The sequence below is a fragment of the Neofelis nebulosa genome, chromosome 2 (genome assembly GCF_028018385.1).
Source record: "Neofelis nebulosa isolate mNeoNeb1 chromosome 2, mNeoNeb1.pri, whole genome shotgun sequence".
In the NCBI taxonomy this organism is placed as follows: domain Eukaryota; kingdom Metazoa; phylum Chordata; class Mammalia; order Carnivora; family Felidae; genus Neofelis; species Neofelis nebulosa.
In genome coordinates this window covers 215,932,964-215,960,806 of record NC_080783.1, presented here as the reverse complement: position 1 = coordinate 215,960,806, position 27,843 = coordinate 215,932,964, and the positions used below count along the sequence as shown (strand labels likewise).

Genomic DNA, 27,843 nt, shown 5'->3' with positions numbered 1-27,843 from the left:
AGCCCGTCTTTAGGGGAGAAAAAGCGCTGAGCTTTCTCATGTCTGGGGGTGAAAAACTCGACTTGTGGCTGCAAATCCACAACACCTGTTCTCCCCCTCCCCTCCCGGTGCAAAGAGCAGAGTGAACGAGCAGAGCTGACTTGGTGAGTCGTTCTGAAAATAGAACCCACCACGTGATTTTCTTTCTAACTCCACAGACCTCTCTCGTGAGTCATTCATCTTGCTGGGTCTCACTTTCCATGTCTGTGAAGTGAAGCGGGCTGAGTTAACCCTGACTCCTGCCCACCCCACAGTTTAGGAAGATGAAAAAAAAAAAAAAAAAAAGAGCTTGGCGAAGAGAGCCCCACGGTGCTCTTTGACAAGTCAGAAGCCACAGACACCGTCTGGGCCGCAAGATGCCGGTGGGGGGGGGGGGGGGCATTGCTCTTCTCTTCCGGCTTCCTTTGCAGGGTTCTGGGCACACCTGGTCCCCGGTGATGTCGCCTGGAGCGTCTCGTAGCTGCTGGCAGCACAGAAATGAGCAACGCTTCGGGTTGGCAAACGAGCAGAAGCCAATCACAGGCCCTAATGGACAAGGCTGTAGATTTGTGGGTTTGGCGGGGGCAATACGCTTACACCTGGATGAGACCAAAGTGTTTTCCTGATGGAAAGAAGGCAAAGCGATGGTCCAGGTCAGACTAGGAGGTATGGAGTTGGGACGAGCAGCTGTCGATGGGGAGGACAGTTGTAACAGCCTTGGCTCATTTCATCCTAGGTGCAGACCCCGCCCCCCTGACGCCTAAGGGGACACGCGAATATTCTTAACGGGCTGCTTACGGTTGACTTGCCTGTGGGAAATTTTTTAAAGATGCCCTCAAGGTACCTGCAGATCACCCTTATGATGGCTGTACAGGGACCCAGGAAAGGTCCCCTTGGCTCATCTCAGTCTTTGGGCACCTGCCATCTTCCATAATGCCTCCTTCAGCCCCGGTTCGCACAGTTGTGGGAGGGCACGGTGCACCTAGGGTTGCAGAACATGGGAAGGGCTCTTGGCCAAGAGTCCTGGCCTCTCCCAGACTGTTTTGCCTGGCCCCTCCCCTAGACCCTCCTGCCCACATCCAGCTGTGGAGGCAGCCCAGTGGGTACCTGGCTCCTCGATGCCCCCACCCAGGTCCCACCCAGCATACCGCCCGAATTCTTTGTGGGGCCTGCAGTGAGCTGTCAGCTCACTGCAGGCCCCCAGATGGCCCCTGGCCTTGATGACAGTGGGGCCCAGGCCCTTCCAGCTTCCCAGCCTTCCTGGAACCCTCTTGCCCAATATCCTGTGTGGTAATCAGGCCTGTTGGCCCCACACAGTTTTGCTGGCCACTGCCAAGTTCCTTCTGCCTGCTCTCAATGCTCTACCTCTCGCGGAACCTTCATGAAAGAAAAAGCTGCTATGAGCTTTCTTCTCTGCAGTCAGAATCCCCTCTCCTGGGTGCTCTGCACTCTTTAGCAGAGGTGACCATGCATTCTCCTGTCCCTGCAGTGGGAGGAAGGTGGGTCTGGGGAAGGGGTGGAGCTAAGGTGCTCTGGGAGTAGGGATGGGGGGGGTCTACATCCAGGAGGTGGTCCTGGGTAGCCCTGCCTTAATTAGCCCGAGGTCACTCAGGACCTTCACTCTCAGGAAGGAGCAGCTGCCTCTCTAATGGCTGGGGTGCCACTAGGGGCCCTGCCAGCCTGTAGGGCTGGGAGAAAGTAGGTACGAGGTTGCTGCAGGCTGAGGGTCAGATACTGCATGACACTGGTGAGGACGGGGGTAGAGGGCTCACATGCCATCGACTGGGTGCTGACAGAAGCAGCTGACCGTGTTATCTCACGTATCCACCTCACCACCACCCTAGAGAAAAGGCCATGCTCTCATCGTCCCATTGTACAGACGAAGTAACTGAGTCTCCGGTTTGTGTCTTCAAGGTCACACGGGTGTAAGCAGAGATTTGAAACTGAACGTGGAGGCCCGGCAATAGCGTGCTCTCTGATCCCTATATCACGACTTCTGGGCTCTGAAAGTGAGACGGACCAAGCTGCTCATTGTACAGACGTAGAAGAGCGAGGCCCGAGGAGGCAAGTAACCTGTTCCAGGTCCGGCAGCTTCTGCCAGATGCTGGGGAGGACCCGGCCACCCGGCTCCCAGGCTTCCTCCGCGACACCGCCACTTCCTTCCACTATTCGGGTGTCTCAGAGGGCAGCCCCTAAAGATGCACCGCAGAACCGCAGAACCGGGGCGGAGGGTCGGCCGGCCGCTTGCCCGCCCACTTCACTCTGAAGTCCCGCCCTCTCTACGCTAACCAAGAAATCATCCGGGCGGCTCCGCCTCCCCCCACCCCTCGGTCGACCCCGAGCCAGGGGGCGTGGTCTCGCCTGCGCCTCCGCCCCTCGCCGGGGGGGGGGGGGCCTGACAGCGCGCGCGCGCGCGCCCCTGAGGCGGCCCGACTGCGCGGGCGCGCGCGCCGAGGCCGCGGTGGTCTGGGGCCCAGGCCCGCGGGGGCCCCCGCGCTCCCAGGCCGGACGCGGCTCGGGTGGGGCAGGGAGGGGGCGGCTGGGCCGGCCGACTTGGCCCCCCGGCTACGCTCGGCGAAACCGGAGCGCGCGGCGGCCGCGCGGCCGCGTGACGCGCACCTGTCGGGGCGGGGCGGGCCGCGCCGCGCCTGCGGAAGAGGATGCGCGGGGCCCCGGCCTGGCCCGAGCCCGGCCCGCAGCGCCGCGCGCCCCGCGCCGCCGCCGACGTTTCCCGGAGAAGCGGCCGGCTCTGACGGGCGAGATGAAGTAAGCTGCCTCCCCCGCTTGGTCTGCGGCTCCTTCGGCCGCGGGCGTTGTTGACAGTCGGCCGGCGGCGGCGCGCTCGCGCCGGGCCGCGCCGGAGGTCGGCGCGGCGGCCCCGCGGCCCGGCCGCCTCGGGCTTTCGGCCGGGCGGCGTCTCCGCGGCCACCGCGCGCCCGCCCGCCCGCCGCTGCTGGGACTCCGGCGGGGGCCCAGCGCCGGCCCGAGTTGCCTCCCAGCCCCGCTTCCTCCAAATAAATTGTCCACTTCCTCCTCCGCAGAGCCCTTGGCGGCGGGGGCCGGCCAGCCCCGTTGGCGGCTAGTTTGGAGGGGCCCGCGGCGTCCCCTTCTCTAGGCTTTTCTGGAAGTCAGCCCGGTGAGAGGAGGAACCCCGTGCTTTCTTTCCCGAGATCAGCTTGATCTCTGGCATTCGCCCTCCGGTTTCCATGAGCGTTTGCGGCACACCCATCCAACGAAGAGTTTTCCAGAAGTAAACCTGTCCGCCTCTTTGAGAATCAGGTCACTTCAGCCTGAATGTCTGGTTGGAAATGAGAACTTCTGGAAAGGTCATAAACCTAAATTCTTTGCCCACCCGACCGCCTGTCCTCCCAACGGGGCGCATGGCTCGTTGAAAAGGTAGCGAATTAGGGGGAATTGGTGTAGAATGGGCAGATTTTCAGTTATTTTCCACATTCTCTGCCCTGATCGAAGGCGGATAGACGTTTTGAGTTTATGAGGCTCATCTTTTGGTTAGTTTTAGGAACACTCGAGATAACAATGCTCCCTGCTTGGCATGAAGAGAGCTCATTTCTCAGACAGTAACTTTTCTTTGAGGTACGCGACTGCCCAACAAGTAACCCCTCTAGTCAGACATTCAAGTTATGTTTATACAAAGACTGGAGTTTACTAAGTTACTCTTGGGTCCGACAGTTTTAGGCCATCTGAAAGGGAAACCTAGAGGTTTCCCTTTGGTCATCAGTGGCCTAGCCACTCCTGACTTTATTGATGGAATTTGAACAAGGTGAGGTGTCTTTGCATGATGCCGCGTTTCACGGTGGATTCTGCCGGACAGACCCTAACCCACGGGCAGAGCAGGAAGTCTCGTTTTGCTTTTTGCTGCCCAGGAAGTCTGGTTTTTGCTTTTTGAGAGCCTAGTGGCTCTTTGGGAGAGCTCTTACCACCATTGCCCTCTAAAATATTTTCACATCCGTGATCTGGGTTGGTTTTTTTTTTTTTTTTTTTTTTTTTTTTGCCCAGTGTTAAAATGAGGTGGATGATCCCCATTTTACAGCTGGGGTTCACGCCCCTATTCTTTGAGCTAGATTATAAATCCCTTAAGGGCTGGGCTGGGGACTTTTAAGCATTCTCTTTCTAGCATTCTCTTTCTTTGATGCCCCCCCCCCCCCCCCCCAGTATGACTGGAAGGTCACGAAAACTGTTGATGAGCCGTTTCTTGGTATGTCTTTTTTATGTTGTGGGATGGTTAATTCATTTTGCAGCAGTTCCAAGAAACTAGCAAGAAAAGTACCTTTACTCACGATGCTGTTGGTTTCATAATGATAGAAACAAACATTTCTGGGCTGCTTACCGTCGGCTAGCTCGTGCCAAGTGCTTTATGGGGATTGCCTCATCTTGTGCTTCTTATTGACTTGTTTGCCTTCCCCGTGGTTGAGACACGAGAGAAATAGACTGTTGGCACCACCGTTGTTCGCGTCTCCTAGAGGGGCAGGATCCATGTCCACACCAGTGCAGTGTTTTAAATCCCACTGCTTGGGGTCGTAGTCACATGTTTTACTGGCACGTGGGACCTAAGTGCTGAAGCCAGACCGCCCGTATTTATAGCCGATCACCTCTGAGCTGCCTGCCTTTCAGTAAGTTCTTTCCGCCCCCCTCCCCGTGCACCTCGGCTTCCCCTGTGCTCATTCTACAAATGGGCATAGTCATGGTACCCAGCTCCTGGGTTGTGGCAAGAATTTAAAAGCTTTGATGCATGTGAAGCTCTAGGATTCGGCATATAGTTAGATGCTCTGTAAACGTTTCTTTTATCATTACTGGTGTTGTTGCTGGGCCCGTGTACTGGGCCGTAGCGCTTGAAGTCACCAATAGAGATTTCTTCCTTCGTGCCATCATTCTGATGCAGATAGCTCGCACACAGGCGACAGTGGTCTCCTACAGAATGGGATTTATTTGTCCATTCAGCACATATTTACAGTGCACCTTCTGTGTGCCAGGCCCTGTTTTGGATACTGAAGGTAATCAGCGAACAAAGCACAAAGCCCCCTGCCCCCACTGGCACTCGCATTCTGACGGGGAGGGGTGGCAGGCGATAAAACAAATACGCTTTTCACAGACGGCGTGTTAGAGAATGATACGTACTGCGGAGAGAACCAGAGCAGGGGCTGAGGTGGAGGTGGGAGGTTTGCAGTTTGCCAGAGTCGGCTGAGAAAGGCTCACCGAGGTGACATTTCAGCAAAGAATTCAAGTTAGCGAGGGAGTGAAGCATGTGGACATCTGCAGGGGAAAGTAGGTCAGGCAGAGCCAACGGTAAGTACAAAGGCCCTGAGGCAGGACGATGGGTGGCTGGAGCCTAGAGAGGGGCATAGTGGCAGAAGAGATCGAAGAGGTCATGGGTGGGAGGCCATAAAAAGGGCACCGAGTGCCATGTTCAGGAAAAGGCAGAAGAAACCGGAGGCCAATTAGGTGGTTCCTATAGGAACCCAGACGGGGGTGATGGTGGCTGGGACCAGAGTGGAGTGGTGGCAGGCGGGGAGTAGTTGTACTCTGGATTAATTTTGGTGATAGGAACTGTAGGATCTGCCGAGAGATTGGATGACCCCCAAAGTTTCTGGCCTAAGTGCCCGGAAGGATAGAGTTACCATTTCTGGAGGCTGGAGAAGTGGAGCAGGTCAGGGGATAAGTCCCTTCAGTTTTGAACATAGTACGTCTTCTACACACCCAGTGAATGGTGTCAGAGTAGCAGTTGATTGTATGAGCCTGGAGTTGAGGGGCAGAAAACCCAGACTGGAGAGGCAGATTTGGTGTCCTATGTTGGTAAATGTATAACAGTTCTGCAGGGGTGGGGCTTGGTGAGGGGGGGCCCAATTTACAGCATTTGCCAGTATCTGTGGTGAAATATCCCTTCCCGGGCCATTTCAAGCACCCCATCGTAGAATATCTTCACCTTACAGACACAGTAGATGGAAACAATGTCAAGAACCCAGGTTGATAGTAAAATACAGTAAAATAGGAAATGGTAAACTGAAAGTATTTATTACCTTTGAATATAATTTTTTGGGTTATAAATTGGTACGATTTGGTTTTAAATTTTTTTTGAGAGAGAGCAAAAATGCAAGTGGGGGAGGGGCAAAGAGAGAGGGGGAGCAGAGGATCCCAAGCGGGCTCTGTGCTGACAGCAGAGAGCCCAGCGCAGGGCTTGAACTCATGAACCATGAGATCTGGCCTGAGCCGAAGTCGGACGCTTAACCGACTGAGCCACCCAGGCACCCTGATTTGGTCTTTAATTTAATGGCTGTGTTTAACAACTGGCTTGAAAAATTCCTAAAAATTCAGCAGGTGAATCTTGCGTGCAGGTACAGGGCGGCTCTAGCACACCTTTGGGTCGTAGGGACCCAAGACCCCTGAGAAGGTGATAGGAATAAGGATTTTCTGAGATCTGGGGAGGAAACTGGCCCCAGAGCCCGATCTTGCAACTCTTGTCCCTGACCCTTCCCAAGGGGCCCGGGAAGGGAGGAGTCGAGGCTGTCGAGTGGCTGAAGGGTTTGACTGGTTTGGGTGTGTCTTGTGCAGATGGGCCGGGACCGGGAGAGTTCGGGGAAAACACTGGAGTTAGTGACTGGAGAGGGCGCTGGGCCCCTCCCCTCGCACTCTGGTTAAAAATGATCTTTAGTTTGAACTCTTGTTTTACTCCCACACATTCTTTCAAAAATTCCAAACTCCTGGGCTATGATTTGAAGAAGACAGGCCCCTCCTTCCCGCTTGGCAAACAGAAGGTGGAGGTCAAAGGTGTTGATGTGGCATCGGGAGAGGGGACAAGGCCGCCGCAGCCACTGACCTTTACCTCTCCGCTCCTTGCCCCTGCCCCGTGTCTGCTGGGAATAGCAGACCAGTGCCACTCCCCCTGTGGTTTACCAGCAGCTACCCTGCCACCGGAGCGGGTCAGGCATAGCTGCGGGGCTGTGCCCCACACCCGCCTCTTTCGCTTGGACAGAAACAAAGACCGGAAGCAGATTCTGATCCAGACCCCCAGGCCCGCCAAGTCGGTGTTCACAGCTTTGGGAGCGTTGGCAGAGCTGTTCTTCCAAAGGTGAACTGCCCAGGATGCCGGGTGGGAACCCCTCAGACCGGACTCGGGGGGCAGGACTGCGGACACGGGCCCAGCAGTCCTGACACCCAGACGAGCCTGTCTGGAGAAGGTCCTCTGCGCCTCCCTAGACGAGGCCCCGCGGCACCGCACGCGGTGGGGTAGTGTGTGTCTGGCAAGTATCTGAGTGTCGTAAATGACACTGCATCCTTCACACGCTTCGGTTAAAGCTTCAAGAGTCTCGTCTTAGCTTCGGAAGGGCACGTGGTCATCAGCTCTTTGCTTCCCGTTTCAGCGCCCCTCTCCCCTCCCCCAAGGCAGGCACCCGGCTGCCCTACAGGAAGGCAGAGCTGGGGCCTCTCCCTGATGAGAGAGGGGTTCTCTCCTTTCCTTGGAAAACCCGGGATTGGGGGGCAGCAGTCAAGTAGCGATCCTTCCGCTAAGTCTCTTCGTCTCGTAGGTGGGGCAGGGGGGGCTGGCCAGGACAGACACCTCGGCGAGAGGTCATCGAGGTGGCGTGGTGATTCACGGCAGGAGCTGGAGAAGAACCACCACTCAGCCCAACATGCAGTCCCGCAGGCTGCCCTTCCTGCGCCGGAGCTCTGCAAATGAAACTTACTGTGAATGAAAGATACAAACGGTTCATGGCAGTATTAGCAGTTGGACTGTCACGTCCAGGCTTTTTGGCTCACTTCAGGTGTGTGATTTTAGGAGGTGCCTGTAGGCCCATTCCTCTTGGAGCAGGCAGAGAGGCAGGGGGAAGTGCTTCAGAAAACCCCGCAAAAGCAGAGCCATGCCGCGCGAGGGTGGTTTAGACCGTCGGTGGGTGTGTTGGAGCCGTCTGGTTTCCCTGTTGCCTCACCCCTGCTCCAGAGCTGGGGCCCTGTTCTTGACTTTGTTGGGCTTCGGGAAGCCTGTTTATTTCCCTGTCGGGGCAGCGAGGAGGATGACCGTACTGGTCACTGTCTCCCTCCCCTCGGGGCCGGGAGTAAGGACCCGTCTGGGGAATGTGCCGTCAGTGCCCGAGTTGGTTCCTCGGGGCTGCCTGCGGGGCTGAGCTCTGTAGCCGCTGAGCTGCGCAGTTCTGTCGGGCAGCGGTGGCATTATGCCCCCCCGCCCCCAGGAGCCAGGAAGCGCCTGGCACTGAGCTAGGTTAGTTAATGTCTGCATAGGGCTTTGTCACCTGCATCATCTCGGCTAATCGTCACAAGCCCCTCATTTATAGTTCAGTGGTGTTAGCCCTGTTTTATAGTTAGGAAAAGTGGACCCAAACTGACTAGGAGAGTTCATTAGATCACACAGCCAGGAGGTGGTCTTGAGCCCTGGTACTCTGACCCAAATGCCACATTCTTCCACTTGACTGAGGAAGCCGTTCAGCACAGTGACTGGAGGCTCGGGCTTGGGGACACGACAGTTCTGCAGTCTTCTGGGCTTGGGGGAGAGGGACTGGTCCTTGGGGCTCCCTCACCTGCCCATCCAGGCTCTCTGAGGTTCCTGACTCCTCCTCTTGTCCCCGGCACTTGTCAGTCCGGAGCCCTGGCTCCGGGTGTGGGATCAGGAGCTCTGAAATGCAGCTCGCCAGCTGGAGGCTCCTCCTTCTCCAGGCTGTTCTCCGGGCTTCAGATTTCTCACCGCCTCTCTCCCGCACTGACCTTGCAGCTCTGTCTTCCCTCCAGACGGGCGATTGCCAGCCGAGAAGGAAATGCGTGAAGGGCCAAGGACAGGGATTGGGAAGCGGGAGAGGAAAGGCTGGTCCTGTGGCCCATCTGGTTCGGGAGTGAGTGCACAGGTTAAGGGAGAGTGCAAGGGGAAGGCTGGAGGCCTCGCAGCTGGTCTCTTTACCCTCCACATCAAGCTGAATAGTGGAAATGTCTGGTGTCCTGTAGATTCTGACGCACATCCTGTCGTTGGAGCCTCATCTTGGTTTGGCCGCTAACTGCAACATCAAAAGAGACGAGGAGGCGGCAAAGGGAAAAGGGGGGGCTGGGGAGTGGGCTGTCAGAGGGTGGCCAGGTCCCTCTCAAGATGGGGGATGGTACAGGGATGCAGGAAGGTAAGGGGGCCCGGTATCGCCTCACACCTCCGTGTCCCTACCGTACAGCCAGACTCGAACCTCACGGTTGAGGGTGTTGTTCACCCTTCATCCGGGAACACCTGCTGTCAGTCATCTCGGTTCCCTGTTCAGTGCTCCAGCGCCCCGGGCTGGGCCCCGTCGCCCCTTCGAGTTCTCAGAGCCGAGTAGCTGGCCACGCCTACTCCCCCCCTCACTTCTCCCTTTCCCCCAAAGCACTGGCCTCGGTTGGAAATCGGAGAACGGGAGAGCCGCGGAGTAAGAATTGCACACAGTAAGCCCTACAACCTTGGTCAGAACAGAAGGCAAGTGAAAGCAGCTCCTCCGGCGCATTCGTGGCGGGTCCGAGGCCTCTTGCCTTTCGTACGTGTCAGCGGCTTTAAATTAGCCTGAAAAGCAGCCAAGACACGAGGGAGGATGCAGCACGCACTTGCTGTGTGTCAGCTCAGGGGCCAGAGAGCCTGGTGCCTGTTGGGCTCCCTCCTTCCTCACCTTCCTTCACCGTCTGAGCCTCAGCTTTTCTCTCTGCAAGAGGGAAACTATCACGGCACCCACTCCACTGGCTCTTTTGCCTGCACTCAGTGGGATCTTACGCACGGAAGCGCTCCGTTCAGGGCCGCTGCTGTCATTAACATACCCTAGTGCCGACTACCACTTACGTAGCGCTCGGGGGTGGTGGGCAGTGTCCTAAGCATCTGATAAATAGTAACTCATTTTCTCCTTCTTTTTTTTTTTTTAAATGTTTTTTTATTTATTTTTGAGACAGAGACAGAGCATGAGTGGGGGAGGGGCAGAGAGAGAGGGAGACACAGAATCTGAGCTGTGTCTCAGAATCCAGGCTCTGAGCTGTCAGCACGGAGCCCGACGCGGGGCTCGAACTCATGGAGTGTGAGATCATGACCTGAGCTGAAGTCGGATGCTTAACCGACTGAGCCACCCAGGCGCCCCTCATTTTCTCCTTCTAATAACCCTGTGGTATAGGTCGCTGTCACCCCTATTTCAGATGAGGAACCTGAGGTTATGAGAGGTTAAGTAATTGTCCAAGGTCAAACAGGAAGGAGTTGAGCTAGGATTCCACCTTGTTTGGTTCCAGAGTCTGTGTTGTTATTCACTGTGCCGTAGGAGATATTAGTAATCGTTCTGGGCCCGGAGCCCAGCAGGCACGAGGGAAGCCAAGCGAGGAGTGACGGGGGTGATCCTGTCTTCTTGTAGTTCCAGCCGTCACCCGAGGGCCGTCTACCATTCCCGAGCTCGTGGGCCTGGTGGCCTGTGCTCATGGATGAGGTTGACATCGATCTTCCAGTGGGCAGCTCCAAATCCTGCGGCAGCCCTGGGGGCCTCCCCAGAGCTTCCTGCGGCACCGCGGTCCGTCTGTAGCAACTGGCCTACCCCCTCCCCGCGTACAGTCCCTGTTTACGGGGCAGGCTCCCTACGCACCAGCTTCCCGGCACAGGAGCCAAGTTGCTGAGGAGGGAGCAGCGGGGAAGCCGTGGGATTATAACATTTTTCTGAGAAATGTGGTTGTTTCCTGCCAGGCAGGAAATGTTTGAGAGCCTGGAAGTGTGTTTACCTCCATGTCCCAGCCACCTGAACCATGTCTCATCTTTCCTTGTTCCTTGTCTGTCTCACCTATGCCCAGGCACCCTGGCTGTTGGAAGATGCTCACAGTGGCGATGTGCATGGCCCTCCTGGGGTGCCTGCAGGCCCAGGAGCTCCGGGGACACGTCTCCGTCATCCTGCTGGGAGCAACCGGGGACCTGGCCAGGAAATACTTATGGCAGGGGCTGTTCCAGCTGTACCTGGATGAGGTGGGGAAGGACTACAGTTTCAGCTTCCATGGGGCTGCCCTGACGTCCACCAAGCAGGGCCAAGCGTTCATAGCCAAGGTCCTGGAGTCCCTCTCCTGCCCGGAGGACGTGGTACCCGACCGCTGCTCCGAACTCAAGGGCCAGTTCCAGCGGCTGAGTGCGTACCGCCACCTGGCGACGAGTGAGGACTATATGGCCCTGAGCAAGGACATTGAGGCACAGGTCCAACACGGGGGCCTCCGGGAGGCCGGCAGGATCTTCTACTTCTCGGTGCCACCCTTTGCCTATGCGGACATTGCCCGCAACATTAACAGCAGCTGCCGCCCGGGCCCGGGCGCCTGGCTGCGGGTTGTCCTCGAGAAGCCCTTCGGCCATGACCACCTCTCAGCCCAGCAGCTGGCCACGGAACTCGGGGGCTTTTTCCGAGAGGAGGAGATGTACCGGGTGGACCATTACCTGGGCAAGCAGGTGAGCTGCACCCAGGAGTTGGCATGAGCCGGGCGCAGGGAGACCCCACCTGCGGAGCCACTCTGCTAATGTGGGATTAGGCCTGAGCCGTCGTGAAATCCGAGCTGCCATGGTCAACCTGAGGGCCGGCAGGCGGCGACAGGCTGGAGGAGAAGCAGGGCGGCAAGGGGCAGGACTGTGTGGCCCTGGTCCGCCTGTCCAGCCGCGTTCTGGATCAAGCAGCAGTCGCTGCCCTGCGTCATCTACACGGGTGGCCCCAGGACTCTGGTGTCGGCCTGGCTTCCAGGGGGTCCCGGTGGGGAGATTAGAATTAACTTATTCCACATCCGACTGCCTTTTTTCAGTGTCCGTGTCTTCCTGAGTTCTGTTTTGAGCCAAAGGCTGGTAACAAGGTCTCGCACTGCATAGGGACCCTAAGTCCATTTTCCTCAGCCAGGTTCTGTGGCGGAGCGTGGGGCGGCCTCCTGGGTGATGCAGGCTGGCTGGCCACTTCACTCTGGGCAGGCCCTTGGAGTGCCTCTGGAACATCTCTCCCTAGAAACCCCAGCAGAGAGCACAGAGCACGGCGCCCTCTGGTGCTGACCAGGCTGGGTGAGCCCAGGGCCACGTGGGTGGGCACTTCATAGTTTTCCAGGACAGAGGCATTGCTTTCTGTCCAGCCCTGTTTGGAGCGGCAGCATCCCCAAAGAGTGGTCCTCAGAGGTGAGGACCTGGTGAGGTTTTCACCTGTTCCTGGGAAAATGAGAAAAGAATACTGAATGCATTCAATCTAAAGCTTTTCTTGCTCCATTTTTAGTGGTAAAAAGATCTCTTTCTTTTATTAAAAGTCGATGGTCATAGAAGATAAATAATCTGCAGTACTTTTTTCCTCGCAAAATAAAAAGCAGGTAATGCTGCGGAGGTCACTTACAAGTTTTTGGAGTGCGCGTAGAGCTGTGAGGTCCCAAAGCCCAGGGACTGTTGCATCCTGGGAGCGTCTCCTCCGAGCAGGGGGTAGAGAAGCGTGGGCCCTTTCTCGGAGTCAGGATTCCTTCTTCACCCTGAGAACCGGCGCCCAACTGGCCTCCTTCCCCGGCAGGCCGTGGCTCAGATCCTGCCTTTCCGAGACCAGAACCGCAAGGCCTTGGACGGCCTCTGGAGCCGGCACCACGTGGAGCGGGTGGAGATCATCATGAAGGAGACTGTGGATGCCGAGGGTGAGTGAATGGCCCCCGCGCTCCACGGCTCCCCGGCCTCCGCCGGCCCTGTGCCTGGTGAGATGCGAGGGCCGGGGGATCTGCCCAGCCTCTGCGCCCCGGCTGGTGCTTCTCGGAGGGAAGTTTCCGCCGGTATGTGGTGTTCCTGCGGGGCCTGCTGTGGCCCAGCTCTGGCCTGTGCTAACCCCCAGGGCAGAGCCCGCCCGGGCCTCGCTGCCCTTAGGGAACGCAGGCTGGGTGAGTAAACTTGGCTTTACGTGGCCAAGACCTTACGTGGGTGTGGTGGGGCCCATCAGAGCTGCCCCGGGGCTACCACCCCAGGGTACCGGTGGCGCCCTCTGCCCAGATGCTTCTCCTCACCTCCTCCTCGCCTCCCGTCCCTCCTGTTCCTTCCCAGCTCGGCCATCACTTTCTCAGGGGGCCTTCTTGACGAGCTCCATTCCCCTCACGCCCTCGGAGCACCACGTGCCTCCTTGGTCCGCCCTCCAGTCTTTTCTGTGTCCTGTCTGGGTCCAGTGTGCCTCTCCCACCGGACTGAGGGGGTCAGGTGCCTCCTTTCAGGCTCCTGGCGTGCACGTCACAAGCGCTGAACGAATAATGAATGAGCAGCGTTGACCGGGGAGCCTCCGGCCTGTCTCTGCTGGGTGACCTCAGCACATCACTCCCCTCAGCTGCGAGATGAGCGGGCCATATAGAAGACCGCTGCTGAGGCTCCGCGGAGCGCTGGCGTTCTGTGACTCCCTCCACTTTTTTGAGCCTTGACTGTATTATGGTCAGAGCATCGGTTCTCAGCCAAGACCATAAAAGCTAATTCTTCTTGTGTCCGTCCCCCCAGTGGCCATCTGCGGTGGGTCCTATTATTAGCTTCCATTTACGGATGCGGTTTGGTGATGTGCCCAAGGTCACGCAGCAGGAAGCGGTGGGGCCGGGTCTTTGGGGTGAGAGGTCTGGCTTTGGCACCCAGGCTCCGTAGCACTGCGTCTAGCTCATCCCGCTGGCTGCTGTCTGTGGGGCCGAGGCCACTGTCCTCGGCCCATGGTGTGCCCCTGGGCAAAGAGGAGGGCAGACCCCTCGGGCCCGGCTGGGGGTCCAGGAGGTCTGTCTCCTGTTTGCCTGTTTCTCTTTTCCTTTCTCCTTCCCTTGGTTACTCTCTCCAGCTTCCCTCCTTTCCTCTTCAAACGTGTATCTGGTACTGGAGGCTCCGTGTGAGGGCGATGGCCATACTGGGGGCAATGAGGCACAGCCTCTGCCCCCCCGACACCTCTCGCTGCGGGGAGAGGGTCTATTAGGACAGACTCCGAAATGACTGATGCGGGCCGACGGTGCCGTGGGAGGCAGGCAGGAGCGGGGGTGCCGGGCTGGGGCAGTCGGGCAGGGCCCCGTGAGCCCAGCCTCTGAGGGCATGTCCGTCCTCGAGCGGAGCTGGGTTTCTCCATTCCGGAGCCCCTGTCAGGACACTGACCCTCTCCCCGCCGCATTGAGCCTTCGTGGGCCTCGGGAACCCGCCCCAGCGTTTCCGTTATTTCCCGTTCTGTCCTCAGCAGGGGCTCAGGCTGTGGGTTCCCTCCTTGTGCCGCTGTGTGTCCGCCGCGCTCGTGGGGGTGCGGGCTGGGCCCGGCTCTTGCTTCACCGGCAGAGAGCTGAACTTCAGATCTGGTGCTGAGGGTGTGGGATGGTGACAGGGTGCCGCAGCCTCTTCACCTTCTGCAGCCCAGCACCAGCCTCTGCCCAGACTTGGCTCAGCCACCGGCAGGGCCGGGACACCGGGACGCCTGCCCCGCTTCTGGCGGCCCCTTCCTGTGCCCACCCTGCGCTGGGGAGGAGCGGTGATGGCTGGGGTTACCAGCTGGCACCATCGCTCCGTATCCCTTCCAACCTTCTAGTGCATTTCCCTTTTGATACCCGATGTCACTTGCAGGTCTCTTTGCGGGATCCCTAGGGAGCCAGGGGCTGAGCAAACCAGAGGCCTGCTTACCCAGCAAAGATACTTTTGGGTTTTGGAGAAAGGAAAAGAGAAGGCAAGGCACAAAGGCAGACAGAGGCCCGGGCAGGACTGTTTGCCAAAGCACGGCCAGAGGCAGGGAGAATCTAGGTTCGGACAGTACCAGACAGCCGCGGCCCAGGAGGGTGGGCACGGTGGCCCTGCCGTCAAGGCTGCCGCGTGGGACCAAGGCCCAGGCCCAGCAGCCTCAGGACGTGGGTTCGGAGGGGAAGGGGGTGCTGCTGCCACGCCCCGGAGCACAAGGCTTTTGCCCTCAGCTGGGCCCTGTGCTTTCAGCCCAGAGGCGCAGAGACACAGGGCAGGGCAGGCAACTGGGGCGGGGGGGGTGGGGGGGGGGTGGGGGGGGCGGGATTCTATACCCGCCCCCCCCCAGGGGCTCTAACCCATAAGGGTGTGGCCTGCCCCGTCCTCGTCAGAGATGCCATCCTGGGGGTTGGATCTCCCTGGTCGGCCTGTCCGCCCCCCAGTCGCCCGTCGCACTAGTTCAGGCTGGAGAGAGAGGACAGGAGACGTGGGCCCCGAGGCTGTGCCCCCGTGGCCAGTGAGTCCCGTGGCCGGCACATCTGGGCCTTGGCCGTGCCTTCAGCAGTCGGGATGGGAAGCGGGCAGGGGGAGGGGCTGGCCTCCTGCTGGGGGTCACCGTGCCTTGCTGTGGGTCCTCGTGGGTGGCCGGCCAGCTGCTACGGTGGGACTGAGGGCGGCCTGGGAGCTTCCAAGGTGGGATTCAGAGCGCAGCAGTCGGCGTCAGGCTTCAGAAGGCCAGAGTGCAGGGGCGGTCTCCCCTCGCGGGGGGCAGGTGCCGCTTCAGCTGTGCGGCGTGGGGAGCCTCCGGGGTGGCCCAGCTCCGGGACCCTCAGGGATGGCAGGCTACACTGCCATTCGAGTGCCGCAAAGGGAGGGGGCTGCACGCCGGGCCTGGGCGCTGGAAAGGGACTTCTGAGTGGCAAGGTCGTTTGGATGTCCCATCCCCGCCCCTCCCCCACCGCTGGGCCCCAGTCCAGTCATCCGAGTGGTTGAGGCTGGCTTCCCCAGCTCCCTCTCTCCTTGGCCCTTGAGTGGCTCTCTCCTTCCCTGCCGCAGCCTCTGGCCCAGAGGAGTCTGCTGCAGTGTGAAGGCTGCCGCACAGGCAGGAGGGAGAGAGTGAAAAGGGGAGGAGGAGAGGAAAAGCACTTCCTTCCCTGGCCCCAGGGCCCCCTCCCCCATCACACCCAAGGTGCCCCGCCCCCTCAGAGCCACAGAAAGCCTGGGGGGCTGGATCTCCTGAAGCAGCACCATGGGCTATACAAGGAGTGACCTTGGCTGTGTGGAGATGACCCCTGCTGGCCCTCATGGTGGCCGCCGGGAGGCTCTGCTGAAGGGAGGGCTGCGTCATTGATGGCCCGAGGGACAGCTGTCCAGGCTGGTCTGCCCTTTATTCTGGGGGTGCCGGGATGGGATCCAAGTTCTATGGCACCTCAGAACCCAAGCTTCTCACCCCTGTGCCTGTGGCACACTCCGTGCGGGCCCTCGGCAGTTGGCCTTATTGCCAGGATGTGCTCACGGCATCTCCGCGCCCCTCTGCTGCCCTGCTTTCCCCTCTTGGTGGAAGGCTTTCTTTTCTTTTCTTTTCTTTTCTTTTCTTTTCTTTTCTTTTCTTTTCTTTTCTTTTCTTTTCTTTTCTTTTCTGTATGTATGCATAGATGTATGTGTGTATGTATTTATTTATTTTAAGATTATTTATTTTGAGAGAGAAAGCAAGCAGGGGAGGGGCAGAGAGAGAGGGAGACTCCCAAGCAGGCTCTGCTCTGTCAGCTCAGAGCCCAACGTGGGGCTCGATCCCACGAACCGTGAGATCATGACCTGAGCCGAAATCAAGAGTCAGACACTGAACTGATGGAGCCACCCAGGCGGGCAGAAAGAGGGACACTTCTCGAAGATGCTGTAACTGCCCCTGCCGGGGAGGGTTCCAACCCCCTGTTCCCACACCGGGGAAGGAGCACAGGGCATGCTGACCTCTGAGGGCTGGAGTGGCCATTCAGTGCCCCTCACACAGGGACCGAGGCAGCCTGGGTCCTCCCAGGTGCGCACCAGCTGTCCTGCCCTCCGGCCCTGGGCCCCCCTTTCTGCAGGGCCATCTGCAAGGTGAGCTCAGGGCGGCTGCCTGGCCTCCTGACCGGGGAGAGCGCCGGCAGACCTGCTCTCTCCTTGGCCCTCCCTCCTCTTTATTTTTAGTTATCCCCGAAGGTACGGGTGGGGATCACGGCTAGCTTTCAGTTTTGAGGTTCTTAAATCTGTGTTTTCCCGGGAAAATCTGGATCTCCCGCAGCGTGGAGTCAGTGGGGAGGGGGATTGCAGTCCCCGTTCTGAAGGGTGCGATCCTCAGCACATCTCTGAATGATGATGACGATCTCTGTTGCCTCTCTCTTGGGGTTGTTTGGAGGCTTAAATGAAATCACATACATGGAAATGCTTTACCAGTGGAAATCCTGCTCTCCTTGCAAGTTGTCAAGGAGAGGAGGCTGCCTCTCTCTCTGGGGCTCCCTGGGACTCACATGTGACTCGTGCCGGGTTACGCGAACACCCGTAGTTGGTCTATAATACTCCTTTATGTCCAGCCTTCGCCTGGTTCATCTCTCTCTCACATATGGATGTGAACATGTATTTCAGCTTCCACCTGTCAACAATCTGTAGAGTGTATACCTTGTAGTAACTATTTCTGTGAAATTTGTTTCTGTCACAGAATATGGATTGCTGTGTTCTTAGGCATTTCACTTTTTGCTATTTTATTTATTTATTTTTAATTTTAATTTTTTTAACATTTCTTTATTTCTGACACACACACACACACACACACACACACACACAGTGCAAGCAGGGGAGGGGCAGAGAGAGAGGGAGACCCAGAATCCGAAGCAGGCTCCAGGTTCCGAGCTGTCAGCACAGAGCCCGACGCGGGGCTCGAACCCACGAACTGTGAGATCATGACCTGAGCTGAAGTCAGACGTTCAACCGACTGAGCCACCCAGGCGCCCCCTTTTTGCTATTTTAAATAGTACTTTGCAGGCTTTAAAAATTAAGATATAATTCATATATCATAAAATTTACCCTTTTAAAGTGTACAATTCAGTAGCTTTTAATTTATTCACAAAATTGTTTGACCGCCGTCATCCTAGAACACTTATGAGCCTTTAAAAAAATATTTTTTCCTTTGAGTGTACTTCTGAAGTGGAATTACTAGCCAAATGGTGGAAATTACGTTACAGCTCATTACATCTCATGAGACCGTTTTCCAGAACGTATGCAGCAGTGGTGTTCGTACCTCGTGTTCCTACAGCTTTGCCTGCATTGGTGCCAATGTCCCTCCCGTCCTCGCCGGTGTGGTGGGTCTGTGGGAGCTTTTTTCAGGCACATGGGACACAGCTTGTCTTGCCTGCCGTGGGATGCTGCCCCACGAGGGTCTGAGGGGTAGCCCGGCTGAGGGGCAAAGCGGTGGGTCTCCCGTGCTTGTGACCTTGTGATCCTGGGTAGCGCTGGCCTTGAGCCGTTTGGAAGCCAGGTTTGTGGTCTTGCTCCTAGTTGTCCAACCCGGTTGAGCTTTTTTCTGTCCTTATTCAGACACCAGTGGGTTTTTAACCCTCAACTTTTGATCTAGGAGAGGATACCAGGAGTGAATAGAGATCGTTTTCAGGAAGAATCAGTCCACAGTAACTGGTGGAAAACCGGAGTGGTTGGCATCCGCAGGAGAGCTGGTGCCCCGGCTGGACGCCTGTCCTGCGGTCGGCTGTGTGGTCTCTCCCGGAAAGGCGGTTCTGAAAAGGCAGAGCTTAACCGGGAGGGGCTGCAAGTCTCCGGGCTGTGCTAAACACGGCCGCCCCTGAAGCTTGAAATTAAGGAATAAAGGAAGCTCTCTTTTACACAGCGGGTAGTAAACCTGTGAAGTGCATTCTCCCCGGCCTTGAGAGAGGATAAAAATAGGAAGAGGGCTACTTAGGGATTTGCTAAACTAATGAATGGTAAACAGATAACAGGGCCCTTGAAGGACTCTGCTGGGTTCCCTCCATCAAAAATTCATCTGTTCTCCAAGCTTTAACTATCCTCTTTATACTCTTAAATCTGTAATCCATTGATTGCAGGGCGCACCTTTTTTTTTGAATATCTGAACATCCCTGAAGTTGCATTCGCTGTTGATGGGGCACCATAGCTGACGTGGTTGGCAGCCCGTCTCTTTCTCAGCGGTAGTAAAACCGTGATGCTCTTGCCACCGTCGGCATTTTGGACTTGATGAAATCCAATACGTCTCTGGCACTCATTGCCTACCCAAGCCCTCGTCTTAAACCTCTAGCTGTCTTCTTGATATTTGCACCAAATGTCACCACTTTCAGACTCAGCAGATTCAGAACTCGAACCGCCATTGAACTTTTCTCATGAAACACTACTTGCGTTGTCTAACTTCTTTATCTCCAAATGGTGACTGTTCTCTGCATTGCCGGCTGCTGGTCCTTCTTTTGCAGCTCCTATAATAATAAAAATACTAGCCGGTGTCTCCCGGCACTTCCCGTGTGCTGGGCTCCGTTCCAAGCCTCGTAGATGTGTTAACTCATTAATGCTCGCAGCAGCCCTGCAAGGGAGGGACGGGACTATCCCTCTTTTATGTGTGAGACAGAGCGGCTCTCGTGGGGCTGCAGGGCTGAAAGATGGGAGAACAGGTGTTCGAACCCGTAGCTCCTGGCTCCACGGACCACACTCCAGAGCCAGTCACCATGAAGCATGTACTCATCCCCCGAATAACGCCTTTGTCTTTCCCGTTAACGTCATTTGCCCTAGCCCTGCTTCCTTCCCTTAACTGCCCCGAACGCTGCCTTGTCGGACCAGTCCCCTTCCCTGAAAGTTTGTCTTGCAGGTAGACCGGAGACGGCCTGATTGTCCCACAGCACCTCTCCTTCCTGCTTTCACACTTATTTGAAAGAGTCGTATTTGACATACAATTCACATATCAGACAGTGCACCCATTTAAAGTATCCAGTGCAGTGGATTTGTCAATTCGAGAGCATTTTCCACCCCCCAAAGAACCCCTGTGCCCCTTATCCTCATCCACATGCCCCTACCCCACGCAGTCACGAATCTGCTTTCTGTGTCTACGGAGCTGCCTCTTCCGGACATTTCATGTAAATGGAACCACGCAACAGGGTGGCCTTTCGTGTTTAGCTTCTTTCTCCGAGTGACGTGTTTTCAAGGTGCAGCCATGTTGCGGTGTGTACCGAGACCTCATTTCTTTTTTATCGTGAATGATAAAATTTCACGTATCCATCGGTTGATGGACGTCTGGGTGGCTTCCTCTTCTCGGCGATTGTAATAATGCTGCCGTGAACGTCCGTGTACAAGTGTTTGTGTGGGCGTGTGTTTCCATTGCTCTTGGGTGCACACGTAGGAGTGAAACTGGTGGAGCCTACGGTGATTCTGCTTAACTGGCTGTGGTCAGGAACTTTTAATAGCTCCTCAGACCTCTCAGTCTAGCGTCCAAGGCCCTCTCTGTCTGCTCTCGCTCGATTTCTGCTGTTCCGAGTCACAGACTGGCTGCTTCTGCCAGGCCGGGCTTACGTCGTCGTATGAACCGTGTGTTGGGGCCTCCGTGGCCCGGCCCCGGCAGGCATTGGGTCCCTGACCTTTGACCTAGAGCCATCCTTCCAGAGCCCAGCTCAGGTTGCTTCCTCCACTCCACTCCTGACATCCGCTGGTGCTCATGCCATTCAGCCCCCCCCCTCCCGAGTGGCACGTTCACTTGTATGGTTGTTAAAAACTGGGAGTGGTAGGAAGTTAAAAAGGAGGTGTTTGCGTGGTAAGAATTGCGGGCTCTGGAGCTAACTGCCCAAGTCTGATCGCATTTTTACCTCTTTGTCAGCTCTGTGGCCTTGGACAAGTCACCTAGCTTCTCTGAACCTTCGTTTCCTTGTATTTTTAAAATTAAAATGTGTATTTTTTAAAAAAAATATGTATTTATTTTTGGGAGAGCGCAAGTGGGGGAAGGGCAGAGAGAGAGGGGGACACAGGATTCGAAGCGGGCTCTGCGCTGACCGCAGAGCGCCCTGTGTGGGGCTCGAACTCATGAGCTGCGAGATCACGACCTGAGCCCGAAGTCGGACGCTCAACTGACTGAGCCACCCACGTGTCCCTTAAAACTTGTATTTTAAAAGTAAGACCTGCTTATATATCAGTATTGTGAGGAGTAAAGGGACTGATGAACACTGTTATTATATAGTTATTATCTGTTCTTGATGTCCTTCTTCTCAGCCGTATCGTAAGAACTTTGAAGACCAGAGCCCTGTGGGGCTGGAGGAGCTCAGGCACCGTTTCAGCTGGCGGGGGGGGGGCACTTTGGGCATTTCGGTTGGCACAGCTGGGCTGGATTCTCCCACTCTTTCAGGGCTTAGCGTGGCCAGGGTTGCACCCTCAAGTTCTGGCCGAGAGCAAGAGTCAGACTCCTGCCCCTGAGGACAGAGGTGCCTTCTGGCCAGCAGGTTCCTGGGTCCATTTCTTGCCCCGCGACACGGTGTTCCGTCGGGCATGGCACATTGAGCTGAATTCAGGGCACGTTCCGCCAGTCATGGCCTGGCCCTCCTCGCCGCCCAGCTGGCAGGAGCTCGCGCCACGAGCCTGGTTGGGGCAGGTGGCTCAGGACTGGTGCCGAGGACCCTGGGTGGCCCCTGTGAGGGAGCGTGCGGGGCCAGCCAGGTCTGAATTAGGGGCCACTTCTTTTTGCTTGTTTGAATTAAATATTAACTAGATCAAAAAGAATTCATACTAAATATATGTAGGAAATATAACGTGTAAGAACTACGATATAACACATCGAGTGTACCCACCAAGCCGTTCTTTCAAAAGTTTATTTATTTCTTTATTTTTGAAAGAGAGGGAGAGTGAGCAGGGGAGGGGCAGAGAGAGAGGGAGACACAGATCCGAAGCAGGCTCCAGACTCTGAGCTGTCAGCACAGAGCCTAACATGGGGCTCGAACCCACAAACCGTGAGATTGTGATCTGAGCTGAAGTCGGACGCTCAACCGACTGAGCCACCTAGGCGCCCCCCCACCAAACCATTTAAAAAATTTTTTTAAGTTTATTTACTAAGAGAGAGAGAGCACAAGTGGGGGGTGGGGCAGAGAGAGAGGGAGAGAGAATCCCAAGCAGGCTGATATGGGGCTTAAACTCACAAACCCTGAGATCATGACCTGAGCTGAAGTTGGCCGCTTAGCCGACTGAGCCACCCAGGCGCCCTGTTTTTAAAAAGAGCTTTATTGTGTCTTTCCCCAAATTCTGTCCCATTTCCTCCCCTTCACTATTCCAGATCTGGGGTAGGTTACTGTCTTCATTGTTTGTGGGTAAGTCTGATTCCGTAAACAATATATTGTTTCATCCTGAAGGAGAGGCATACCGTGCGTGTGCGTGTGTGTGTGTGTGATTGCGTGTGAGTGTGGGTCTTTCTGCCCCTTTATCCTGCACTCAGGATAGTCTCGTCAGATCTGTCTTCTCATGACTGACTCTTTTCAGATGTTTCTTATCCATAAAACCCATCCGTGGAATTTCTGACTTCCAACCGTACTTTTCGTTTGTTGACGTTGTGTTTATAGTAGTCCTTTCCTATCCTGTTTTCAAAATTTTTATTTTATCAAAGCAATCCTGTTTCTTCCTCCTGACGTGATACTTTTGCGATTGATTCGTGATGACGTGTAGATGTCCGTTTTCTCTGCTGCCCGGTGTCCCGTGGGTGCGGCTGCGGGGCCGTGTCGGGTGCGAGGCCAGCAGCAGTGGGCGGACAGGTGCGGCGCCTACTCTGCGGGAGCTCCTGTGCGTGGCAGGGGGAGAGACGGACGGGCACTGAGGCAGTCAGCGGGGCTTGTGGAAGACAGGGCCCCCGGACACCCCCGGGGGTGCAGGCCAAGAGGTCAGTATAACCCTCCAGAAGCCGAGACTTGTAGGGCATTAGGAGTTGCCGGGCAAAAGAAGCAATCCTGAGTTCTAGATGATTCACACAAAGCCTTTGACGGACGATTGCCCCTCCTGCCGTGATGGCAGACTCTCTCTGTCCAAGGCTCTGAACCGGCCTGGGCGTTGGCCGGTCGGCGGAATATGAACCAGGCCGTGTGAGGGGGTGTGCATTTGAATCCGAAGCTCTACGCCTGTTGGGTTGTGTGTATCCGAGGCACCGATAATCAGACCTTGTGCTGCGTCCGGAGGATATCGTGGAGTCGAGCGTGGGCTCGGCCAGCTCCCGACTCTGCTGGGACGAGCCCTAGACGGCTGGCTCTTCCCTCCGGCGTGGAACAGGGATAACCGTGGGCGCTGCCCCTCGGGAGCCTGTGGGCAGTGGGGGGGCTGCCGCCGCGGGGCTCTGTGCTCGGTGTTGTCTGTGTCGCTCTCCTTCACCCTGTCACCCTGTCCACCTGCCAACTCGGCGTCCTCCCCTGGATGTCTTAGTCTTCAACACACCCAGGGGAACTCATGGCTTCCCCTCCGCCAGACTGTTCCTCTCCCCGTGGCCCTCCACCGCTGCCCGTCCTCGGCTCAGGCCCCAAATCTAGCAGTTCTCTTGTGCCTGCCCCCAGCGGTCAGCAGGTCCCGTCACTTCTGCCCCCAGAACAGATCGTCCACTCCCTCCGGCTCCTCTGCTGCCACATCAGCCCCAGCCCGGTTGCCTTTCCGCTGGGGCAACCGCACAGCCTCCTCCTTGGCCTCCTTGGCCTGCACCGTTCTCCCCGCAGTGGGCCAGGATCGTGTCTCTTCCTGCATCATTCTCCCCACCCGCTTCCTCTGAATGCGGACCCACGTGCCACCAGCCCCTGCCCTCCTGGCCTCTCCGTCTTGCTCACCTTCCGGTAGGCCCTCCCAGCCGAGCTCTTTCCCGCCTCGGGCTGTCTGCGCCCGAAGGCTTCCCCGCCAGTCTTTCCCTCGCTTTTGGCAGCGCTGACTCCCCTGCCCTCAGAGGACCCGCCCTTTGCCCTCTTCTGACTCTCTGTCTGTAATTCCTTCGTTGACTTATTTTTTCCTCCCTCCCACTGAAAGCTGAGGACAGGGACCTCCTCGGCCCCTGCACGCTGCCTGGCACGTTTGTGCCCTTGGTAACGGGGTGGCACCTGTTAGCCCCACTTAATGGCGGGATGCAGGGACAGACCCAGGAGTCGGGTAACGCCCAGGACCACGCTAGCAGGCGGCAGCCAGAGCCCAGAGCCCAGGCGCTCGCCTCGATGCTGCATGCAGCCTCCTGCGGGGCCAGACCTCCCTCCCGGCTGACGCCTGGGGAGGGTCGGGAGTCCGGCCACAGATCTGCAGGTAAACGCAGTCTGGCCTTCTCCGGGACCAGACCCTTCACTGTGCAGATTCCCGGGAAGGCCCAAGGGTTTGACAGCTTCACTTAGAGTGTTCAGAGACACCCTCCTTCCTTCTCTTAATTGAGATTTGCTCTGACATAAGTCATGTTTGGAAGTTCTACGGACTGGGGGATGAAGACAGCAGGGGCGGGCGGCAGGGACAGGGGGCCAGGTGTGCCTTGGGGAAGTCTGGCATGTTGCCCTCTTTTTTTTCTTTAAGTTTATTCATTTTGAGAGAGAGAGTGAGCATGAGTGGGGAAGGGGTGGAGAGAGAGGAAGACAGAGAATCCCAAGCAGGCTCCACACTGCCAGTGCACAGCCCATCGCGGGGCCCGATCCCTGTGAGGGCGTGACCTGAGCTGAAACAAAGAGTCGGACGCTCAGCCGACTAAGCCCCCCCCGCCCCGCCCCCATCACCAGGCGCCCCGCTGACTGTTCCTTACAGCCTCTGATTCCTCTCTGCTGTACAGGCCGCACCGGCTTCTACGAGGAGTACGGCGTCATTCGCGACGTGCTCCAGAACCACCTGACCGAGGTCCTCACCCTCGTGGCCATGGAGCTACCCCACAACATCAGCAGCTCAGAGTCTGTGCTCCAGCACAAGCTCCGGGCCTTCCGGGCTCTGCGGGGCCTGCAGAAGGGCAGCGCCGTCCTGGGCCAGTACCAGGCATACAGCGAGCAGGTGCGCAGAGAGCAGCAGAAGCCGGACAGCTTCCACAGCCTGACGCCGACCTTCGCAGGTGGGCTCGGGGGCCGGGCGTGGGCAGCCGCCGCCGGGGGCAGCTTTCCAGGCTCAAACACGCTTCGCTTTGGGTTGGAAGGGACCTCGGGTGGGGTGTTCACGAGGGTGCTTGTCGGCGAGGAGGAGATTCCTTTGGCTCTCCGGCCTCCCCCATCTTAAAGCGGTAGGTCACCTGTTGGGTCCGTGTGGGGGTAGGGCACCCGGTAGTCATCTCGGTTCGGGCCACGTCCACACACACCCGCAGAGCTCTCTGAGCCGGGTTCAGACCTGGCCCCCCCTTACATCTAGCCCCCAGTGAGGCTGCGGTTGTGTCCTGGCCCAGCCCGGGCCCCCTCCAGCAGGCAGTCACCCTGCGGCTCAGACAGATGTCCACCGGCGACGTCCCGTGGACAGTTCCACGGGCCCAGAGCGTTCCTGGAGAGGGCTGGCTCCCTAATGCCGCAGGCAGTAAACTCCGCTACAAGAGCAGTGGCTGTTTATTGGGCACTTACGACGTGCCAGGCACTTTTTGCATGTTACCTCGTTAAATCCTCGCATGCACAAACCCGCAAGGCGGGTATGATTATCGTCCCCATTTAAAGGTCAGGAAATGAGAGGCTCGGTGAGGGTGGCACAGACTTGCCCAGGGTCGTGCAGAGAGAGGACTTGGGAAAACCAGGCTAGGAACACACGTCAGGAGCACGCTCAGCTTCTGGTTCTTACGGCCGTGACGGCGCCCTGCAGGCCCCTTTACCCGCACACCACCCTGCCTCAGGTACGCCCGGGTGCTCTGCGGACTGGAGGGAAGCGTTCCTTCCCGGCAAGAGTCGGGGTTGGCCCGACCTCGCCCCCACCGCGAGACTTTGGTTGTCTCTCAGGGGGACTGGGACTCTAAGGTACCTCACTCACGGAGGTGGGAGTCCGAGGTGGCCCAGAGGCTGCATTTCGAGCGCTGGCTGGCAGGAGAAGATGCTGGAAAGGGTGAACATAGCAAGGTCACGGGTGCTCCACAGGCTGCCTGCAGGAGGGGGCAGCAAGGAGAAGGGCTGGCGGAGGCGAGGAAGGGAAGGCCGGCGCCCCGGGAAGTCCTCGGTTCTCTGTGCCAGAGCGTGAGCCCTGCCGTCCCCTGTCACCTCAGGCGTCCTCGTTCACATGGACAACCTTCGCTGGGAGGGCGTCCCTTTCATCCTGATGTCCGGCAAAGCCTTGGATGAGAGAGTGGGCTACGTTCGCATCTTGTTCAGGAACCAGGCTTACTGTGTCCAGAACGACGAGCACTGGGTCGCCGACCAGAGCCAGTGCCTCCCTCGGCAGATCGTCTTCTACATCGGACACGGTGAGCTGGGCAGCCCTGCCGTGCTGGTCAGTCGGAACCTGTTCAGGCCCTCCCTGCCCCCCGAGAGCTGGAAGGAGCTGGGGGCCCGGCCGGGGCTCCGCCTCTTCGGCCGCCCGCTGTCCGATTTCTATGCCTACAGCCCCGTGAGGGAGCAGGACGCCTACTCTGTCCTCATATCTCGCATCTTCCACGGCCGAAAGGACTCCTTCGTCACCACGGAGAACCTGCTGGCCTCCTGGGGCTTCTGGACCCCCCTGCTGGACAGCCTGGCCCACGAGGTCCCGCGCCTCTACCCGGGAGGCGCTGAGAACGGGCACCTGTTGGACTTCGAGTTCGGCGGCGCCCGGCTGTGCTTCTCGCAGCAGCAGCCGGAGCGGCTGGTGCCGGGCCCCGGCCCTGCACCGATGCCCAGCGGCTTCCAGGTTCTCAAGGCCAAGTACCGAGAGAGCCCGCTGATCTCGGCCTGGCCCGAGGAGCTGATCGCGAAGCTGGCCGACGACATCGAGGCCACGGCCGTGCGGGCCGTGCGGCGCTTTGGCACGTTCCACCTGGCGCTGTCCGGCGGCTCGAGCCCCGTGCCCCTGTTCCAGCAGCTGGCCACCGGGCACTACGGCTTCCCCTGGGCCCACACGCACCTGTGGCTGGTGGACGAGCGCTGCGTCCCGCTCTGGGACCCCGAGTCCAACTTCCAGCACCTGCAGACCCACCTGCTCCAGCACATCAGGGTCCCCTACTACAACATTCACCCCATGCCCGTGCATCTGCGCCAGCGGCTGTGCGCCGAGGAGGACCAGGGCGCCCAGACGTACGCCAGCGAGATCTCGGCCCTGGTGGCCAACGGCAGCTTCGACCTGGTGCTGCTGGGCATGGGCGCGGACGGGCACACGGCCTCCCTCTTCCCGCAGTCGCCCAGCGGCCTGGACGGCGAGCAGCTGGTCGTGCTGACCGAGAGCCCCTCCAGGCCATTCCAGCGCATGAGCCTCAGCCTGCCCCTCATCAACCGCGCCAGGAAGGTGGCGGTCCTGGTCATGGGCAGGGTGAAGCGTGAGATCACCATGCTGGTGAGCCGCGTGGGCCATGAGCCCAAGAAATGGCCCATTTCAGGCGTCCTGCCTAGTTCCGGCCAGCTGGTTTGGTACATGGACTATGAGGCGTTTCTGGGATGAGGGCCCCAGGGGCCTCTGCTCACTCCCGCTCTCGCTCTCCCCGTACTGTCCCCTCTCCCCCGTCCTGCCACCTGCCCTGGCTGCCTGGAACCCGATGCCTCGGGGTTAGGCCGCCAGAGAGGAAAGGACGAGGCCTTATCCCAATCCCTTTGACGGTCCCTGTCTAGTTGTGGTGGGTAGACACAGGTGCAAGGAAGAAACGGAGTTTCTGCTCTTGAGAAGTTTCCGGTCCCGTTCAGGAGAGAAGTATCCACCTTAAGAGCATACCTGTGGCCTTTCCCCATGAACACCAGCAGCACAGAACCGGGCGGGGGGGAAGGCTCCCAACTCCGGCAAGAACGCCGTGATTAGGTTAACCCAGGAAGGCTTCCCGGAGGGGGTGATCCTTGAGCTGGCTCCCATGGGAACAGACTATGGATGGTAGAGAGAAGGGACACAGGTGTCCACCGGGTGCAGAGCCCACGCAGGGCAGGTTGCTGGGAACTGTCCGGAGACCTCGAGTTGGCCGAGTCGCCGTTTCTTCTGTCCCCTCCTCCCCTTCTTCCTGAGCCTCTGACATTTAGCCTTCTGTTCTGGCCTCTTGGTGGCAGTCTCTCCTGCTCCCTCTGGGTTCCCTTCCTCTCGGTTCTGACTCTGAC

General features: G+C 57.8%; 1 protein-coding gene across 11 annotated transcripts; it reads left to right on the top strand.

Moving 5' to 3' along the window:
* H6PD (hexose-6-phosphate dehydrogenase/glucose 1-dehydrogenase) lies at positions 1-27,843 on the top strand. Of its 11 annotated transcripts, none has more exons than XM_058719203.1 (6): positions 1-143; positions 1,933-2,082; positions 10,810-11,446; positions 12,525-12,642; positions 24,453-24,722; positions 25,842-27,843. In XM_058719203.1, the coding sequence occupies exons 3-6, from the start codon at positions 10,829-10,831 to the stop codon at positions 27,203-27,205; spliced, it is 2,370 nt and encodes a 789-aa protein (XP_058575186.1). In that variant the 5' UTR covers positions 1-143; positions 1,933-2,082; positions 10,810-10,828; the 3' UTR covers positions 27,206-27,843. The 11 variants fall into 11 exon arrangements, with proteins under 11 accessions (XP_058575186.1, XP_058575177.1, XP_058575179.1 ...); XM_058719194.1 differs by lacking the exon at positions 1-143 and adding an exon at positions 553-671; XM_058719196.1 differs by lacking the exon at positions 1-143 and adding an exon at positions 629-684.

Excerpts from the sequence above, each read along its gene's own strand:
- H6PD (XM_058719193.1), top strand. The coding sequence starts at position 6,675 with ATGATCTTTAGTTTGAACTCTTGTTTTACTCCCACACATTCTTTCAAA. Across the intron at positions 12,643-24,452 it reads GGAGACTGTGGATGCCGAGG|GCCGCACCGGCTTCTACGAG; the intron begins GTGAGTGAATGG and ends TCTGCTGTACAG. Across the intron at positions 24,723-25,841 it reads CCTGACGCCGACCTTCGCAG|GCGTCCTCGTTCACATGGAC; the intron begins GTGGGCTCGGGG and ends CTGTCACCTCAG.